This window comes from Chlamydotis macqueenii, chromosome 5 (assembly GCF_036417535.1).
Source record: "Chlamydotis macqueenii isolate bChlMac1 chromosome 5, bChlMac1.mat, whole genome shotgun sequence".
NCBI classification, from domain to species: Eukaryota; Metazoa; Chordata; class Aves; order Otidiformes; family Otididae; genus Chlamydotis; species Chlamydotis macqueenii.
Window position 1 is genome coordinate 40157985 of NC_141560.1, and position 20967 is coordinate 40178951.

General features: G+C 42.4%; 1 protein-coding gene across 5 annotated transcripts in view; it reads right to left on the bottom strand.

The window, feature by feature from the left end:
* Nucleotides 1-457: 457 nt before the first annotated feature.
* ZFYVE1 (zinc finger FYVE-type containing 1) overlaps nucleotides 458-20967 on the bottom strand; it is a 29975-nt gene continuing 9465 nt past the window's right edge. For all 5 annotated transcript variants that reach the window (XM_086749592.1, XM_086749591.1, XM_086749593.1 and 2 more), the window contains 10 exons: nucleotides 9764-10268; nucleotides 7647-7861; nucleotides 5533-5639; nucleotides 4444-4552; nucleotides 3763-3860; nucleotides 3540-3657; nucleotides 2993-3163; nucleotides 2033-2213; nucleotides 1416-1529; nucleotides 458-707 (listed from right to left, as the gene is read on the bottom strand). In XM_086749592.1, the coding sequence (XP_086605718.1) occupies nucleotides 475-707; nucleotides 1416-1529; nucleotides 2033-2213; nucleotides 2993-3163; nucleotides 3540-3657; nucleotides 3763-3860; nucleotides 4444-4552; nucleotides 5533-5639; nucleotides 7647-7861; nucleotides 9764-10268 (1851 nt within the window). In that variant the 3' untranslated portion in view covers nucleotides 458-474. The remainder of the gene's footprint in view (nucleotides 708-1415; nucleotides 1530-2032; nucleotides 2214-2992; nucleotides 3164-3539; nucleotides 3658-3762; nucleotides 3861-4443; nucleotides 4553-5532; nucleotides 5640-7646; nucleotides 7862-9763; nucleotides 10269-20967) is intronic.

Below are 20967 nucleotides of genomic sequence, written 5' to 3' on the forward strand. Positions count from 1 at the left end.
CAAACCTTCCTCACACGACATTGTGATCAGCAAGATGTTCCAAAAGAAGAATCAGAAGGCCATAAATCTGATCCAATATAGTAAGGAACAACACCATCCATCCTTTGAACTAGGAATACTCAAAGCTTCATTAGCCAACCGCATTCTTAATATACTAAATTATACATAGATAGATATATATATAGAGAGAGATATATATATATTTTTTTTAATTGGAATAAAATACACTGGATTTTGGTTTGCACATTTACAAGGGAGCTCCCTCCCTTCTCCAGTTAATATGAAATTAAAACCTAGAGGCTGAACATAAGCTCATTCCCAGCGTTCCAAGATGGATATAACACGAGAGGAGGCCAGAAACTGGAAACATGCACTCTGGCTGCAACAGGTTAAGAGGCGAAAGGGAGACCAGATATTTTCATTTGTAACCCTGAGAACATAAGGACTTGCAAAGATCTGGAGAAGAACCTGGAGCTAAAGGTCACCAGGCTTTTTATTGCAATTAAAGCAAACTCGGACTGGGTGATCCCATCCACGAGAGGGAACCGCTCTGCGGTCGTGTGAGCATTCATCACAGAATCCCTGGCCACAGGCCCGACAGTGGTGTTTGGAGAGCTTGATACTGAATTCCTTCCGGCAGTTGTGGCAGTGCAGGATTTCATGGTCTGGTACCCAGTATGCAGGTCGAGCAGCATCTTTTACCAGCCCTATGGAGGAAGTGAGGTTGGGGGATGAGAAAGGGGGAGAAGAAAATAATCTGTGAACATGAGCATGTCAAGAATGTACTCCAGTGGAAGTACTCACACACTGCAAGTCATACCACTGCCATTAAGGGGAAGACGACCTACTGACAGAATACTTCAGTCAACAGGTAGCCATTTAGGCCATTCTGCTATTCTCCCACATTCTGCCTCCCTTGAAAGGGATGGATTGTTTCTCCTTAAATGGGGCATCTTCCCTTACTCAGACTCTTCCAGAGGCTGAGACACTTACTTTTCCCTACCTTCCCTACTGCCAGCAGTATGCATGAACACACTTAAAAGGCACTCAGTACCTCTAAAAGAAAACCAAACCTGATAAAATGCTACCTGATTGGCCGCTCTCTAGGAAACTCCAGCTGGCAGGTCACTGCAGTGATGCATCAGGGGAGCATGAATTACTTACAGCTTGGTGCACACAGATTTGCACAACAGGGAGAAAAGAAGGTATGAACTGCAAAAACCATGTGTGAAAACCAAGAGGAAACATCAAGCGAGAGAGGAGCAGGGGGCTGTAGAACTCTCAGCCAAGAGGGGTATCATAGCAGAGGTGCCAGCCTGTCATACAAGCTCTTGAAGTTTAATCAGACGTTTTGCGTTGTGAAAACAAAAATGCCTCTAGACAAAAAAAATCCATCAGAAGAGAACAGAGCTCACCTAATGGAATATCCATGGCTGTCACCACTGCTCCAAGAGTGTTCTGCACAGCTTCCCCCACCTTCCTGGCAATAAGTGTCCCTCCTTCCTCATCTGAAGGCAGCTCAGCCACATCTGCATGACATAAGAGTAAAAGGCTCAACACCAGCACAATTTCTGCCAAGTTTCAGTTAATTTACATTAGCAAAAACCAATATCAAATCCAAAAGGCAGCTTGGGGCCTCTCCTCAGCCTTTATCTCCCACATTCCCAATCTTGGATTGCAGTTTTCACTTTCATTTCAGGAATCATGGACAAAATACATCGTCTGCTGAAACAGCAGCATCCCTGGGCTGATGCTAGCTCCACACCATCAGCAGGTGCCAGAAAAAGTAAAGATCCAATTAGAAAATAGTTTTGTCAGGGGGTCAGATACCAGGTAGCTCATTGCAAGGGTCATCTTCCTGCCAAAAGACATTGAGCTCTTGAGCTTCCCTACTAAAAACTCTGCGACAAAGCCCAGGTTGAACAACACTGTCTACACCCAGTGGGAACAGTTGTGATCCAGAAGCCAGGGACAAAGAGTTCAGACTAACTATTGCCCAGGGATAATTCTGTCACAATCAACTCAAAATTACCTAACTGGATGCCTCTGTTTTCATAGCAGTTGTCACACACGCGCACTGGTGCTGGTCCCCAGCCTCGCTCAGGCACTGGACGGGTCTTGGAAGAACAGCCATCACAGAAGCCCTCTCCGCAGGCCCGGCAGTGATGTTTAGTGTCATTATCTTTAAAAGGCGTGTTGCACTTATTACAACTCTATTCAGAACAACACAGAAAAAAAAACCCTGTTAGTTTTATCTTCCTTAAGAGAAAAAAATAGAGAGCAGAATCCCAGGATGGCAAGACTCAGACTGAAATTGTGAAAAACAGTTACACCCAAGACTTGAGTGCTACCAATCCCATCACTTTACCATAGGGAAGTGATTCAGACAGGTAGATGTACAGTGGTTAAGCCAAAAAATTGCTATGATCCCTTCCTTCATAATCACAAACAATTACAGATACATCATGCAGAGCCGAATGGTGGGTATTTGATCTTTGTAGGGGGTAAGAATTCAGAAGGCAGTTTTCATTGAAGAAGTATCTGTTTCCTGCAAGACACAGCGAATCCTTTCCTAGTTGAATTGTTGGGGCCAGTTTTTTTGCATCTAGTATGAAACCAGAGTTTAATTTCTGCACTTATAAAAACAGTACTATCAACTGCAGTAGCCAGATTTAAGATGTTGATTCTTTGCTTTGAAGAGCAAGCTCACGCAAGCCAGGATGTTCTGCGATACTGCTGGGAGAGGAGATCACAAAAAGTAGGGAGGAAACAGTCTCTTGAGCAGGACTGGGCAGAGCCTCTGTTCATAGTTTCTCTGGTTAAGTCAAGAACGGGAAGAGCTGAAAGCATTTCAGCTTTCTCAAAATTTTAGGGGAAGGGCTTGCTGCAATAAAATAAGAAGCATTTGGAATCTGTAAAATACTATATTACTTAAAGGATGAGGAAAAGCAGCTTTAGCTATGCAAAGCTTTTCTCTACAGCAGCTATTTACCAGGATCTGAGAGTTGGGTCTCCAGTAAGCTGGGGCAATCTGGTCTGTCAACCAAGAGGTCACAGCTTTTGTGGGTCCCAGGCTAAGTTCAGATACTGATTGTGCCATGAAATTCATCCCATCCAACAAACGCTGGGCTGCATTATTGTTGTCTTTCAGAAATCCATCAGTCTGGAATGAAATGGATATTCATTTGAGAATACAACAGGGAAACCTCATTTTTCCAGAAGCAGATGGCCCTGCAACCCACTGCTCCTGTTAAACTGGAGGGTAAGCATACGAAAAAATTCACCAGCCTTGCTTTGAAACACAGGGGTATATTTTAATGATGTATCATTTGCACAAAGCGTTCATAAATGGCAACTTAGCCATTTCAAGACAGCCAAAAGATGACTGAAGGCCCTTGCAAAGGTTCTTTTAAATAGCAGAGACAGGGACCAGGTGTAATGAAAGCCAACCCATTTTCTCCACTAATGTGCAGAAGAACCAACATAAATGTGTGCATGGCTGCACACATACACAAAGACTACCCAGCAACCAGACTTACCCCTGGCCAGACATGCTCAATTTCTGTCCTCACTACAGTGTTCACAGGATCTTGGTTGCCAAACCAGTACTGTCGGCTGCGGTACACCACCCCACAGTTGGGGCACTCAATCACGTATCTGCAGAAGAGGAAGATGAGTTACCTCAGTGAGGTCCTGGAAGTTCAGTGCAGCAGGCAGTGTAGAGGCAACGGAGCACAGAGAGATTTCAGCTGGTGTACTCACCCTGACCAGGCATACTTGGCAAGGCCCAGCCAAGGGGAGTCAGTGGAAGCAGAGGTTTTTGGCACCACGCTGACCTCCATCCCTCGTTCGTAACAGGCCTATAACACAAAGGCTCAATTAAAACGGCATTCTTGGGAAACCCAGACTTCAGATCCTGCAGCTGTTTGGCCACATAAAGCACATCATTGGCATACAGTGGTCTCTACAGCAAAGGAGAGCACTCATCAAAACTGATTTAAAAACAAAATAAAACCGAACCTGCTGTCAATAATGACATCAGGGAAATATCTCTACAATAATAATGATGGTACCTGAAAATTCTCCTGTCTCCTGCACACATTCTTCAGAAAAAATTGGCTAATACCAAGCAATAGGCATAAGCAAGAGTAACCACATCAATAAGAAGAGAAACCACATCAAGTGTGTATGTCAGCATCACCCAGGTTGAAAGCAGCTGGGTTCACAATTTAGCTAGCAAATGACACATAGCACACAGAGGTGATGACCTCTCCAAGCAAAAATACAAGTTCAGTGGGGATCAATTTTTCTTGTCAAGGCCATGCGCACCTCTCCCCTTTGAAAAAATGCAAGAAAACAAGTATATGCCTGTGATATTCCTCATTTATTGAGCCAGCCTTTCCTTCTCCATTCTTCAGACCTTGTGCTTGTGTCGCTACTCACCTTGCAAGTGTAGACTCTGTTATCATACTGGTGAGAATACCTGCATCGACTTTTGGATTCATGAGGGACTCCTTCCTTTGCGTGGTTCATGCTCCTTTTACAGCCACACCTGAGTACAGAAAAGCAAACCATGAGCTGATGCTGTTAGATGCAGGACAGATGTCACCAAGAGACCAAGAGCTCATTTATGTTACTATCTTGCGTTCGTACAGGCCTTGTAATCCCAAACCGTTTTCACAACTGTACATACAGCAATGACATAATTTATAATGGAAAGGCAGGCTCTTTGGAAGGAGGTGTAGCAACTGTTTCACAGTACAAAGCAGCACCACACAACAGTTCAGTGCAGGAAATGATTACTGTAGCCAATTTAAATTTCACAGAGAATTTTAGGAAGGACTGACCAAGTTTGGAAATTGACCAGGACAGAGTTAACACTGCAGCCTTTGCAAGGAGCTGCTAGAAATTCTCTAATAAGCATAAAAGAGCAGGAATGTAGTACTACATCACATTTGAGAGAGCATGTTTCCAGAAGCATAATCAGACATAAAATCATGCTGCTACAGACTGCTTACAGACTCAGAGCACTGGCTGCCATCTACTGCCCTTCCAAGCTCAATCTCTTGGCTCTTCACAGAGAGCTATGAGCCAAGTTCTAACCAAACCTGGAGCTCCACTTAGATCTAGTAACTGAACACAGCTCAGGTCCATGATTGTGTGTGTTTTAGGATTGTTTATACTGTTTAGGTAATAAAAATGGCAGGAAAAAATCATTATAGGAAATTTCAGGGTATTTCTTCAGACACTCCTTTCTTCCTGCCCTGTGTGCGTTGGGGAAAAAGATACGGGCAGAACAGATTTGTAGCAATACACAAAAATAGAGTAGGCATCCCATCCAGCTGGGATGCGGAAATAACAGCTGTCCAATTCACGTAAGAGTTGAATTTCAAGCAAATTCTGCCTGGAAGTACTAGCTGATGATAAGTGATGTCAGGTGTCAAGACATCACAGAAACTTTACATTCTATGGCTGAAGACCAGAGCAGCACTATCTTCTAGAAATATGAGGGTGCATTTCTCATCTGCTTACCCACAGCTGAGGCACACAGAGGAGCATGTGAAATATTCATCTGGAAAGAAAGAGCTGTGAGCCATCTGGTCATCGGGGATCTCCCCACTGAAACGGTCACTTAGAGCCTGTCATACAGAAAAAAAAATGAACTGGTAAGGGACTGAGGGCAATACAAACACTTTACGAAACATTTTGCAAGAAAAAGCATAGGTTCCTCTCCTGCAGGGAGAGAGAGACTACACAGCTAACAATCTCTTACTAACGTGGAAACCAAGAAAAGGATTAGAAACCAGGCAAGAAGACAATCTTGCACTTGTATGGAAGCGACTGGAATGCTTGTAAGATAATTACTCTTCTCTCCTCCTGTCCCTACTTTGAATTTTACAGCAGAAATAGGCAAAAGATTGCATCCACCTCTGTGCATACAACCCGTGCCCAAAATAGCAGGGTGCTTGCTAAAAGGGCTTTGCAGTCTGTAAACCTCCAGAGGGAAACTTCAAAGAGTAATTTCTCACAGTACATGAGGACACATTCTTTGCCCCTCAGTTCAGAAAGTGCTGGCCTGAGCATTCCTCTGGCCCCTGGAACAATTGCTCTTCTCTGGTGAAACTGCAAGACTGACACAAAGGGATTTGTTTCCTTCCTGGGAGCATCTGTTCTCAGATTAAGTCAGTACTTAGCCTTGGCACACGTAACTTTTTCAGTTCTTTTGGGTGTTATGTTTTAAAAAAAAAAAAAAAAAAAAAATAATGCGGTAACTATAGTGGCTGCCTGTCTTTCTCTTCCTCCCTCTCCCAGGGAGTAGGGGAGGGAGTATCTCTGCTGTCTAACAAGGGTTGACTACACATACACACAAACATAAGTATATCTCTCACCACAGCTTTTCAGATAAGATGTCTACGTAGATATCTGATTTCACAGAATTTCAATGAAATTATCTTTAAGATCTCTTTCAAGCTTGACTGATACTGGCCAATGTATTCAGAAGTTAGAGGAGACGGACACAGATCTCTAGCAAGCCTTGTGTCCCCAGGAAGTGAAGCAAAAAATGTTAATTTGTAGTCAGTAATGATCTGAACACAGCAACCACTTTACTGGAGAGGAATTTTAAGTATACGAGTAGCTGTATCTGAAACTGCAATACTTGATATTTTAATAAAGTCCTAGAAATCAAACTAGAATTAACCACTCCAGCTGTTTTCCCCTTGCTGCCTGCACTCCATAATGAAAGGAATGGTGTACACGCCACCCTGATACCTCCCTCTGTGCTTCAGCTAGCCCAAATACAGAGCAGCTGGAATTATCTGTTCCAACAGCTGTGACTAACATTAGAATTGACTGCAAATACTACCTTCTCCTGCAGATATGCCCCAGCTCTGCCCAGCCCTCCCCGATGACAGCTGTGCTCTTCAGGCCAATGAAAATACGATGCTAATCACGTAGTGGTAGCAATGTATGGAAACTTGTAGGACAGACTGCAAATTTGAAGACTTGAAAACCCCTCTGAAATCCTAGCAAGGTAAACCTTCTAAGAAAATCACCAGCTGCTCTCTCCATTCCTTTTCATCAGCCTTCTCATCTGATGCTGCACCTCTGAAATGACACATCATTTGGCTTGACCCCATCTTGTTTCCTAGCTACCAACTCATCTCCTCCATCCTTTTTGCCTCCTAGCCATTGGCTTGCACTACACTCAGTGCTAGGTTTTGCCATCCGTTAACTTCCTTCAAGTTTCTTGCACTCCCTCCCTTTGTGCTGAGGCCTGCCTTAGGAATTTCACTAATAACTCCTTCTGGGCCTCCTCTTTGTAAGTCACTGTCATTAAGTGCCTGTCACTCACAACATCAATTAATTTTTTCTTCCCCAGTCAATTTCTTCCTGGCTCAGTTTTTTTACTTTGCTCAAGTTGCTCTTCAGCTTTGCTAAGGTGCTTGTTTTAAAGTAAAAAAGCTACCCAGCCTTCTTGGCTGTCACACAGAAGTCATAATCTTCATAGAAGACTTGCTTTTTCTCCAGACATCTGCAAGTTTGCGTCAGTGGTTCACACGCTCTACCTTTGCTGGTAACTGCAACTGACAGTTACTATCAACAGTAACACAAATAAAGGCTGTGATGAACTCTTCTCCACTTACTTTTAGTGCTTTGTAGATAACCCCAGGCTGCCTAGGTGACCGAGTGGTATTGTTCTCCAGCTGCTGCTCCACAGCTCGCCTAAGTCCAGAGAAATCTGTTGGAGGATTGTATGTCCTTGTTCCCTTGTAGTGGATTGAGCTGAAAGCCTCAGGAAAACAGCTTAGCTTCCGAAACCGATCCTGAATGAGCTTCTCAGGAACCTCAGAAGGATGATCTATATATAAGAGTATCAGTGAGTATATAAACAACTAATTGTTTAAAATAATATTTAAATTGCACACTGCTTTCATATGCAACACAGTGCTAGTTTTCCTAATTAAACCTTCTAATACATCTGGAATGTAGTTATCATTATATTTTACAAGTAGGAAAAGAAATAAACTGTTTCCAAAAGCAGTCTCTTTTTTTTTTTTTTTTTGATACCTAGCTTTAGATTCTAAGACCGAGTTCCACAAGTAAAACCAGAAACATCTAGGTTTGGAAACACAGCTATCCAGAATAAGAAGCAATTTATGACACAATATAAGGAAACTCCATGTCAGCACACTTGTTAGCTCTTCTCACCAGACCATAACTTTGTACAGCTAGTCCTAACACCAGATAAGCGGAGGACATGGACCTTACATGGGCTGCTTGGTCTCCATACCAACCCTGTAGCAAGGAAGACTGAGCCTCTATCAACCCTTTGTACATGGTGAAGCACTTCAGAACTGGCCTCATCAGACCGGACTCCATAAAGCCAAACACATTCTTCTGCCTGCTTCCAAGTACCTGCTGTACATTTCAGAACAAGGCAGGCTCCTTTCCTGCCCAAAAACGATATAAACACACAATCTCAATTATCCATCAAGGAAGATGCTTGCAGCTTGCTGCAAATACACATGCTAAGAGGTTTCTTTCCTATTCCTACCATGATCAGAAGTGATCATGAAAATATAATTTTTTTACTACCCTGACTTTGCACACAGGTGCAACTATCATTATGGGTCACTAAATCTGACCTGCTGAAACAGCAAATTTCAACAACTATATGAAACTCTGCATTGCTGTTCAGCAAATTGGAATGTCAGAAAAGGAACTGTCTCGGCAGGTAAGTTTAAAGTAATTAAGAAGGCTCTCTAATAATAACCAGAAAGAATGACAAGTTCTTCTACTAGCTCAAGACTTCACTGGTCAGAAAAGCCAAAGTGAGAATCAGTGCCAGCAGGCAGCTGCTGTGGTATTACACAGCAGGAAACTCCCAGACGTTCACAGACAGCAGGACAGAGCCTCAGCCGCTGCAGGCCAATTCATTAGGGCTCCTGCTCAAAGTATCAGAAATGGACAGAATGAAGAAAGGTTTCATTGTGCCTTTTGAAACATGGAAAATACACTGCCAGGAGAAGCAATGTATATCTCTGTATAGTCAAAACCAAAACGTGCCGCAGCTTCCATAGGATAGTGCATTTCACTCAGACATACAAATAAAATACACAATTTAAATACACATAATCCAGTATGACATGAGCCAACTTAAAAGTATTGGTGAAGAACACTGAAAGTGATGGGAATAATAGTATGCCAGGCCTGCTGCTTTGGCCATATCTACTACCTGCACAGAGAAAAGTAGTGTCAAACCATCAGCTCTGTGCCACCACAACTTCAGTCCCAATTGGCCTCATGAGGGTACTGTGAGTATTGAAGTTCATCAGTTTCACTATTTTTGCTCATCCTAGTTTCTACATAGAGTTTTATTTTAGGTTTTTTGCAACAGGATCCTCCATATCCCTGCCAAAATCCCAAGGTGTCTCAGTTTTCATCTTAATGTGTCATACCACTCATACTCCTGATCTTCTGTGATGACTCCTCCTACAGCTGGCAAAACTCCCATCATGACTAGTCAGTACCAATGTCCAGCTGGCTAAGAGGATTATTCTAGCTGATCTGGGATCGTCAGATCGCCATCAGGGAATGCTCTGCTATTTCCATAGCCTGGCTCCCAGGCTGGAACAAGCAAGAGCAAAATCCAAACCACGTCTTTTACACAGTAGTAAAGAACGCCAAATATTCAGTGCAACCTGATAATTTATAGATAGCGTTTAGCACATTGTAATTTAGTTTCTTACTGCCTACTCACCAGAGCCCAGTAACTTGGTGTACACAGTCTCGTGAAAGATGATGACACCTGGACCCAAAGTTGACAGAGGAACATCTAGGCCACAGCGGGCTGTGGTAGCTTTTAGCTCCTTGGTGAAATGTTTTAAATAAGCCTCCGAGGCATCACCAAGGAATTTGAAGAGATCATTGTGGAGCCTGTCAGCACGAGTACGGTAGATGACGAGGTCAGAGATGGCCAAGACCTTCAGCAGCAGCCGTGTTCTCTGGCTCAGGTTCACAGTGGCCCCCAGGAGGCCCTCTGTATCAATTACAACCACTTTGCGGACAGGGTCATAGGCTGCCCAGACTCCAACTGTGCAAGACTCTTGGGCTGGAGACGTCTTGAAGACTTCCCGGCCATAGAAGAAAGTGTGGTTAAGGGTGTGAGACTTGCCATCCCCTGTGTTCCCAAAGATGGACACTACCTTTAGATGCTGGTCAGGATTGCAGTCCAGTTTCTTAATAAAGTCTTCTTCATTCCTTACCTTCCAAAAAAAAAAAAAAAAAAAAAAAAAAAGAAAAAAAAGTTATATCTATGCAGTTGGAGTAGACAACACTCAAAATACAGCTGATTTCAGAATTCATAAGATTATCAAGAGAGATTACTTCCTGTTCAGATTTCACCATAAGTTTCTGAAGCACCAAGAAACCCAAAGCAAAATATTAGAAAGCAGTTTTATAACACATACACATCAATGAGATTTAGGCTGTTGCATCACACAGGTGTTTTGGAAGTGATGTCTCCCTGTGATCACCTGTCTAGTGAAACCTCTTCTACCTCACCCCATTCCCCGAGGCAGTCCTTTCAGAGAAGGGAGCACAACTCTGCTTCCAAGTCTGCCAGAACAGCTACTTGGAGCATGGCAGACACTCTTACTGAGAGCACTGGTCTCCTGGCAAGCACCCAAATTCAGGTGCATAACAGGGGAATGCTTTTGTCACCTTCACTTGCCTCATCCACAGAGGCTGAGCATCTGTTCAGGGAGAAAATCCTCCTCTGTGCAGCTGTGCTGCATCTGTCCACAGCTGGGGGCTCTCAGACACAGCCTGTGCTGCTCCCACTGGTCTCCAGCTGACAGATCCTTCAGCTGGAAGGAGAGGCCATGAAGAAGAAAGCAATGTTGTGCACTAGAGTCAGGTGGTCAAAGCAGGTCAAACTGGCTTCTACAGAAGTGCCACAACTACCTCAATGATCCATTTCATAATTTACTGTATTGTGCTTTCATTTAAAAAAAAAAAAACAACACAAAAAAAAACCAAAAACAAAAGAGAGTTGGCTGTCTTCAGTAGGTAACTTCTCTTTGGCTTCACATAGATTCAATTACAAGTGTCATGCTATTTAGGTTAGAGAATAGGGCATCTTCTGTTCAAATACTAAAGCAACAGGGAACAGATAATCAAGCAATGAAACAAGTCAGGGCTCTGTAGGAGAGCCTGCCTCGTTTTCATTGAAGAATACAGCCTTGGCTTTCAAAGTTTTAATGCTTCTGGCTACAGCTGTTTATCACTTGCTTTTTCTTCTTCCAACAGGGTTTACCCATGTGTTACACGACAGGGCAGAATATGAGAGAGGCACTTTTTGAGAAGGATTAAATTCACCTCCTCTGTCATGACTCCCTCCTCAAGGAATCTCCGTCAGCTGAAAGGAGCAGGGCTTCCATCCCCTCTCACCTGCCTCTCAACGTCTGGAAGCTCCTTGGCTACTTCTCCCCCATGAGTACAGTTGGCAGGTCTCATGATACACAATCCACAGAGGCCATGAGGTAATAAATGGTTTCTTTGAACAAGTTTATTCTTAGATCAACAAATTAGTTTAAGCCTTAGCCAGCCCCATTTGCTCTGGTCAAATCTATCAGCAGCATCCAGACTTTGAAGGAAAGTAAAAACCAGCCAGCGTGCCAGACTGCGACTGAGAACAGCGTTCAGAAAGAAAAACTGTGGACTGTGGGGCTGCAGTAGCTTCTCCCAGGCTGAAGGCATTCAAGGTAGCTTCACAGTGTGAAAGAAAACAGGAAATAGAGAAACCAAACTGCTCTCAACAGAATCTTTTCTGGTGTCTGTGGGAGACCACCAAGATGCACTCAAGTTACACATGCACAAGAGAGGGTCTGCTTTTTTGGTGGCTGTGATGATTAGTTTGTCATCAGGAAGGCAGTTTAGATGACAGATGCAGTTTCTCTTAATGTCTCTGGAGATGTCTCTGTGGATGAAAGGAAGTTCTTGGTTCATGGGATAGCTCCTAAAAACATTCACAGATTTGATTATGTAATAGTGTTATGTGGATGCAAGCAAAAAGGAATACGATAATTTCTTCCCCAGATTGTTTTGGTTTTAACTCCCACCTCCCCAACTTCTTACCATAAGGGTGGCAGACCCTCTTTTTTTTGCCAGAATCAGTGCCTGACCAGACCAAACAATTCTGGTTATGGACTTCCTGGACAGCACAAAGAAATATCAGTCTTCAAACAGCTGCTTAAGTATTGGCAGTACAACTAATAACTAAGGTCTTTCAGGCACCACTGTTTTTTATTCTGGTATCAGTTTGGGAGAGTATGTGAAAGGGGCCAAGTCAGTCATCTTAGAAGACACAAAGGACAATAGGCACCACAGGGATAAGGGTAGCTCTGCAATGCATTCCCACCAGTAAGAAACAGGAGCCAGCTCACACAAACATCACTGCAGGTGAAACTGTCCCAAGCTGAGGTAATGCAAGTGTGCACACCGCCAGCCTCCGTTTGCATTCAAAGTACTTTAACAACTGCTGATGCCAGGGGAACTTATTGTGGGAAGGAGAGCTGGACTGCTGAGCCAGACAGAAGAAAAGTTGGTTCCAGATCAATAATCCAGATCAGTCCAGCAAAAATGTTACACTGAATATCAAATCAGACACCCAAAGCACTAAGCAGTTACCCTCTTCTAAGGCTCTGGGCTCTTGCAAACTTCTTTGCAGGACAGATCTCAGAAGTGAATCAGACAAGCAAGTCACCCAGGAGCACAAGAAGGTACCAAAGTCCAGCTAGTGCAATGTTGTGTCTCATGGGACTCGGTAACAGGTGAGAAAGAACTTAAGACATGAAAAGAGTAAATGTTTCCTAGCATGGTTTACAAGCTCTCATAGTCAGATATTAAAGGACTTTCCCAAGCAGTGGTTACATCTAGACACTCGTTTTTGGTAGAGAACCAGTAGACCTATCATCTAAGAGGCTGTCTAACTCCTTTGTTAACCTAGTCATAGTTTTGGATCCTGCAACATCCTGTTACAATAAATTCCATGCATGGGTGGGAGTGGGGAGAGAAACAAAACCAAAAAACAAAGCAATACAACAACAACAAAACCTTCCTTTCACTGAATATGCTTGTATGTCACGGGTGTTACTTGCTTTTGTGGACTTGTCTCCTTTAACCACTGCTGACCACAGAGAAAATACTCTCAAAGGAGCCATCCACAACAATCCCCATAGCAGTAGTCAAATTTATTTCCCTTGAGCAAATTCCTCTAAGACATTTAAAGTCAGAGTGGGTGTGTCAAAGTTCTAATCTCCATTGGGCTCAAGTTCCACTTCTCATCTCTAAAGAAGTTTGCATGGTACCACCTTCTGCTGCATATGCAAAAGACTTGTTTCCATAGCTGTGTCCACTCCCATACTGCCCAAGAGCTCCACATCTCTGACATGAAGGGTAAATATGAAAACGTCCTTAAAATGCACAGCAATGACAACTAAGAATGAAAACTTCGTATGTCTAACCCAAGACAAGAGGCATATCTCTCCAGCCCCTTCTCTATTTCGCCATTTTCAGTATCAAAGACTCGGGCTGGAGCACCTCTCCTATGAGGACAGGCTGAGAGAGCTGGGGCTGTTCAGCCTGGAGAAGAGGAGGCTCCAGGGAGATCTTATAGCAGTCTTCCAGTACCTAAGGGGGCCTACAAGAAAGATGGAGAGAGACTGTTCAGTAGGGCCTGTTGTGACAGGACGAGGCGTAATGGTTTTAAAATAGATGGAGGCAGATTTAGATTGGATATTAGGAAAAATTTTTTTACAATGAGAGTTGTAGAGCACTGGAACAGGTTGCCAGAGAGGTGGTGGAAGCCCCATCCCTGGAAAAGGCCAGGTTGGACGAGGCTCTGAGCAACCTGATCTAGTCGGGGATGTCCCTGCTCCTTGCAGGGGGGTTGGACTAGATGACCTTTGAAGGTCATCCCTTCCAACCCTAACCATTCTATGATTTACACTTTTGTTATAGATCTTGGAAGAAGATTCTCTTCTAGAAAGAATAGGTTTTCACTCCATCATAGGTTAAAATAATGGTTAGCCTTATTTTATAGTTTTAACTACATTTCTGTTAGCAACTGTCATCCAGCCCCCCATGCAGTCACTCCACCCAAGCTGAGCTGAACTGAAGGTGAAGGTCTTCAGCAGGAAAAACAGAGAACATTACAGTTGAAGTCCTCTCTAAGGAGGACACAAAAACTCATACTCAGTGCCGTGTAAGACATTTAGATCTGAAGCCTCCTTGTCACCCATACTTGGAAATCTATTATACCTAACATAACAAGTTTCCTAGATCCAAGCAACAATAAAAGTAGAACTGTTTAGGAAGAGACAAGAAACAAGAACTGCTAAAGTGACATTCCTGCCTATTAATTTATTAGGAAGAATGTTATTAAAACAATAACATGTTAAAAGCTTAGGAACAAAATCCAGAAAGTAGAATGGAATTTCCAATTACCTGTACTCATATAACTTTAACTCTGCCTCCAGGTAAAACAAATACATTGAGTCAGACATTTTACCACAGTTTTCTCCCGTTAAAACTCTTTTTGAACCCTTTAAGGTTTGCTAATATTCATGGAAGCAGTGCACAAAGCCAGAGCTGTGCCCTGATGACACAATAGCTCAAAACAAAAATAAAGAGTGCTTGGCATAGTATTCAGAGTGCCTTCATTTGCTAGTCTTACACTGTCATTTTGACTTACATTGGTACTTTTGTTGTTGCCTTTTGAAATCTTACTCTTTGCTTGACCTGATTTTGAGTATTTTTAATAACTAAAATAGACCTTCTGCAATAAAGATATCATAATATAAATAATTAAATGTATGAGATGAGACTTGTCTGACAACCAGCACACAATGACTAAATCAATAAAGAGGATATAAATTTAATACACTTTTCAATGAATGGAAAAACAAGATACAAGGTTTGTAACAGCACATCCAAATATATACCAGCATAAAGTCGTAAACATCTGAAACAAATCAGTCTTCAAGTACAAGCAATCAAAACAATCAAGTGGAAAAAAAAGTACTATTTCCCTTAAAGCATTATTTAACACTGGCAATACAAGCAATTCAGTTTAGAAAACATTTTTAAGAGAGAATGCTTACAAGAATTCAATCTAACACCTGAAATCACAGGGAGAAATGGCAAAGCAAGGTAAAATAAGATCTGCAACCTTTTAAGCAGCCCTGAACTTCTAAAACACAAAACTGAGACAATTTTAGGTAACTGATCTTAAGGACAGAGTGTCTTATCAATCATTAAACCAGGAAACAGAATGGATCTGTCAGATCCGCCCATTTCAACACAGATCCGTTCTTTATGGCACAGCTTCTAAGTTTTGGCAGTTGTATTTTAACTCTGAAAAACTGAGTTCCTATCCAGAGACAGATTCACACAAAAGTCTTATGGGTGCATACCTAAAGCCCCAGGTCCTACCATTAGGTCATTACATCAGAATTACAGTGTACGTTGAAAACAAGAGAGAAAACTATAGAGCACATTTCTTCCTTTAACTACAAATCTGAAAAGAGTAGCCTGCACCATAGTACAGTGCTGCCACCAAAATTCCCCATCTCTGCAGAGCTCCTCACAATCACTCCTGGAAAGGCAGTGCATGAATGCAAAGAAGTGCAGCTGGCTTACTCCAGCAACTCAAGTGCAACAGGTTATTAAAAAAGCAGCTGGAAACTCCCTGCTTTTGCTGATATTCCCAAGTGTTTCTTGCTACCAAGTGAGAAAGAGGATTGGATAGGTCTCTGTGAGGAAAAGAAACTCTCTCCTATGAAACCCATGACATCAGTAGAGCTGTGAGAGGGGCCCTAGACGATCACAATTCAAACCCTGTTCCATTAAAATCATAGACTAACTCCAGCTGGAAGGGACCCCATGAGGCCCTCACTCCCTCCCAGCTTTTAGAGGCCTCCAAACAAGAGAAGATTTTGATCATAAGCAGGTGCTTGAGAAGAATCAAGGCTGACTTACAAGTCCAAGCAGCTCTAGTTTCCTACCTTAGTTTGTCTCCTATACCTTCTCTTCTGCATGACTTCCCTTGGAAAATGTCATTTATGCCATTACTTGAGCCTTCCATACATAACTTAAAATCCATAATCCAATCACATAGGAAATTTATGTTTTAGATGCACTTATTTCTCTATAAAATTTACCTTAAAGCTTGATGAAAATAAATAGCAGCATAGAAAAGACAGACAGTAATAACCTTTTTGAGGAAAATCCTCATCTTTTGTCCACTCCATACAGCCACCAAGATACAGCACTAAGCCGAGCAGTCATGTCCGTACTTAACTAAGTCAGCAAGCGCGCTGGCTGGCACATGATAGCACACGTACTGCTTCTTACCCAAAAGACAGAAGATGTGGATAAGCACTGGATAATGATGCTATAATGGGAAGCAGACATCTCAGAAATTAGACTTCATTAATTCTACGGCTCAGAGAGTTACTTGTTACTACGTAAATATTTTATGGTAGCTTGGGAGAGTTTTCCCAGAAGGGCTGTGTCAATGGATTTGTTTATAAAATCGCATGTCATACCAGTAGTTACAATCTGGTATTCAGGAGTAAGTTATTAATCATTGACCCAGCAAACACTTAAATATATTTACCATTATTGTCCTCAGTAGTGCCCTAGGCTTCAGCCAGGCTGACAGTGGACATCACCATTTTCAGGACTGGAGTCCTACACAGCCTCAAGCCCAAACTGAGTGATGTGACACTAGATGCAGGGAAGGCAAAATAAAAGAGGGGACAGGCACACCCTGAGGATTTAAGGTTAGAATCCAACACTCCTCCTCAGCTTCAGCTGCTTTTGATCTTACTCCCCATGCTGAGTGCAGGTCTGGCTCAACCAAAGGAAAGCAGTTGTACTAGCTGTGTTTCCTAAGCTGAAGTTTTTTGTCACTGCTTGTTTGCCTTCACTGCAGTACCACCTATGGGTTCTGTTGAGATTTGTTCTATTAGGCTCTGTACACACTCATGAAAATAGCGTCCCTTTTTCATACCAAAGTCATCCTGTTCCTTCCCTCAGCTCTGGCAAAGGAATTCAGGGGCAGTATTTTCATGGGTTTGTCCAGAGCTTAACAGCATGAGTCTCAACAGGACCCACAGGTCCCTGCAATGAAGGGTGGAGGCTGCCCATGTCTGAGGCCCATGTCTATCTATTACAGGACTCTTTCCTGAAAGAGACAAAGAGAAGAGTTAAATTCTGGCATTAAAACCCTACCCAAAGAAAGAGATCCTATTTCAAAGGTTTTAAGACAGTGGTAAAAAAAAACATAAGGGGATGGGAGGTAATCCAATTTGATTGGACTGCTCCCTAACCCAAGAGGCAATATTGACTGAAATATTGCTATTACCGGAGAAGTTCCCTTTGTAGATGACAGCTGAGTTACATAAAACTGCTGAAAGCAGATGCAGACAGCCCACTAACCTGTTTGTTAGCTGAAAAGCTACTTTTCCAAGAACTCAAAACTAATAAAGACTTCAAAGTAAATACAACTGCTAAAGAAATAACACTCATTTAAGAGTGACATCTAACTCTTAAAGGGAACAGTAAACAATGAAGCATTATCCGTAGCCACACAGCTACCAATTACCAGCCCAGTGTCACAGCAGTAGCAGCAAAGACCACATCCAGGTGAAGAGACGTGCCCAGAAGACAGTAAGCCAGCGAGCGAGCTCATGCTGTAACTATTAGTCTTCCTCAGTACTAAGGGTAACTAGATTACCTGTGTGGCAACTACTTTACACCACTGTCATTGTTAAGAGGGACATGTACAAACTTACTTGTATTATAGTTCCATTCTTCCTAGAAAATAGTTACTCTGGTTATTTTCCCCCGGGTGTTTTGACAGGCAGGCCAAAGGACTGCGGAACCCCTGCCTTTATGCAATCCTACAGAAAGGCATGAACAACCCAGGTAAAAAAGTAAGAGGTATACTGCAGCAACACCTGCCCCCCAGTGACCCCTGCAAAAGTGAGGAAGTGGAGAAGATGGAACGGACAGAAGGGCTGGAAGACAGCAAGCTGCCAGTTCCCTTTTCTTTCTTGAACGCACCTCAAAGCACCCACCTCCTGCTCCTGCTGGCAGCACCCAGGAGCCCAAAAGGATTCACTAAATAAGTAGAAAGAGGGGTACAGCAGAGGAAGCACTAGAATGCCCCCTTCCCCCACCAACTCTATTTAGTTCAGGAATGCCTCAAATCAAACAGTGAGTAATTCCAGAGTGGCTCGCTACCAGCTTCTCTCACCTGTGACACACTCTCCTTTGGTTCCACACCTGCAGCCATTTCAGCATATGGACAAAAGAGACAGGAGGGAAGCAAGAGATTTGACTTTAATTAGGGCCCAGGAGAGCTGCTTCATGAAGAAGGCGCAAGAGTAGTTCCAGGGAAAAGCAATATTTGTAAGTGGCTATGTTAAAATTAGCTAGGAGTCAGCCTGAGACTGTTAAAGAAGCTGTGCACTTGTTGAATGGATGGGTCCTCTCCCATCTTCCAAAAATACTCTTCAAAATACTGGTATATGTGCAGTGGAAGAAAGAAAACTCCTAAGCAGCAGTTGCTAAGTAGCTTTTCTACTACTTTATTCGAAGGACAGAAAAATAGTGCACTTCAGTGTAGGAGAGGGAGCTGCAACATTGATAACAGACTGGGACAGAAGGAATACCATAAGAGAAAAATTCCTGGAGTGTAGGACAGCAAACTCCCAAAAATACTTTGGCAAGAAAACCTTTCTGAAGGAGAGAGGAGGAAAACTCATGAATAGTACAGCAACAGTGATGAGGGACAGAAATTACACATCCTGATCAGACAGACCACAGTGACATACAAAATTTGGATCCTTCTACAGTTCCTCCTCCCTTACATCAGTGGCAAATACACCAGCTGTGACTCTTCAGTTTACAGGATACAGACTCAAATTCCCAGAAACTTACATCTGACTGTGCTACACTAAAGCACAAAACAAAAACATTCCCCCAACAGTAAATGAAGCAAGAGTCTCATAGGAACTAGTACTATTTGCTACACAAATGCTTTTCTACTACAGTGGAAAGCAACTGTGATCTTCTCTTAGGAGCAAAGACATACATTAGCTTGCATTGACTGACAAAGAATACTTGACTAGAAAAAGCATTCCCAGTGACTCTCCGTTCTCTCAGCCCTAGACTTCGGCCAGCCTCAAATCAGTAAGTAATAAAGAAAAATCACAGTGCTTTCATCAGCTTTACAGTGGGAGTGAGAAAAGCAAAACAGCTAGGATCCCTAAAGAGTTATCACTCTGTACCGGTACCATTTGAACAAGAGAGACTGAGGAGGAGGCATGGGCAGTTACGCTGTTAGAGGCTGGTTATTTAATGATTGTATAAAATGGTGTGCATTTAAATAAGGGCTACAGGTCATTCTGCGTCATCTAAACTGACAGCAAAGCATTATATAGATGCCGTTCAGCATTTGTTGAGGGAAAGAGCTTAATCCTTTAGGTGTCTAACCCTGCTAGCAGGAATAAAAACTCAAGGAACAGGGCTGGATTTAGGAAATTGAGATACCTATTGGCAAAACAAAAAGACCCTGCTAACTGAAGAAAGGGAACTCATAGTGGGTACCTCAGCAAAGACCCAGTATAAATATATGCTCCTTTCTCCCACATAAAATTAGAATGCTAGGGATACTATTTTTGTGACTAGCTAGAGGAAAAACTTTATTTTCTTCCTGTCTCCTTGGAAAGGTAGGCTACAAAGTCAACACCTTTTATTTTTCTTTGCAACCCAGAGATTAGGTAATTTCTTGTGACAGAGCTTGTTTCTGGTCAAAGACCAGTAAACTCTTTAAGGCAGACTAATAACAATCAAGCATGTCTCCTATCTGCTGGGGTCAATGAAAGACTTTCTTTACTTCTATAAAGTGTATGTGCTGACTTCTTACTTAGGGCTTTGGTCAAAGTGTTATCATAGAAGCCACTAGTGACACTACAAACAAGTTCTCATCCTGTGGTAAGAACTCTCAACACCTGTTCCCCAAGATAAAAACATGAAATTGTTGTTATGCGTTGTTAAGCACTTCTCCCCTACCTCAGAAGTCATAGTAAATAGAGTTCACTGTACAACTAGTAGGTAACTCTCTGCTTTATGCTAGAGAGCTCTATTGCAAAGGTGTTGCGTAAAGACAAAGTAGAAGTGGATACTGTTCCAGAAACTGCATAAACCTAAGTACAAGAGACAAAGACAGATACAGACAGTGAAAAAGTTGAAGAGACAGTGAGACAGTATCAGGACTCAAACTATCCTAACCTGACTCATGTTTTTATTGTATTTTGCTGTGTTTTTCTTAATAAATCCACAAATAGAGGGAAGTTTTAAACAAGAACAATAAATTGATTCCGCAAGTTCTTAAGGGGAGTGCCTCCTGCGTGCAAGGGGCAGAGCTAGTAACAGCACAAGGATGCTTATTTGAAAATTCAGCAAGTTAGAGATAAGAAAGGAAAGCTGTCATCTTGACAGAGCAGATCAGGAAATTCAGTTGGGGGATTTACACACATTAAAAAAAAAAAAAAAAAGGCACGCATTTTGAGTCTAACACAGCAAAGAGGAGATGTGGAATATGTAACAAGAGCAGTGCAAGACTGAAGCAATTGACTGAGAAAGTAATCCCCACAATATCATTCTGAGTAGAGATGAGCAAGGCAGACAGACAATGTCAGAGCCAATTAACAAACAGATGCTGCAATTATCAAGAACAATTTGATTGAAGTCTCAGCTTTAGATATGCAATACCTAAGGACAAAAGTTTCATACCGTGTAAAGAGAAACTGCATAATACAGCCTGAGCAAAAGGACCTAGAATGGGGTCTAAACTGCAGGTGATGCTAATTTGTAAAAGATGGACAAGAT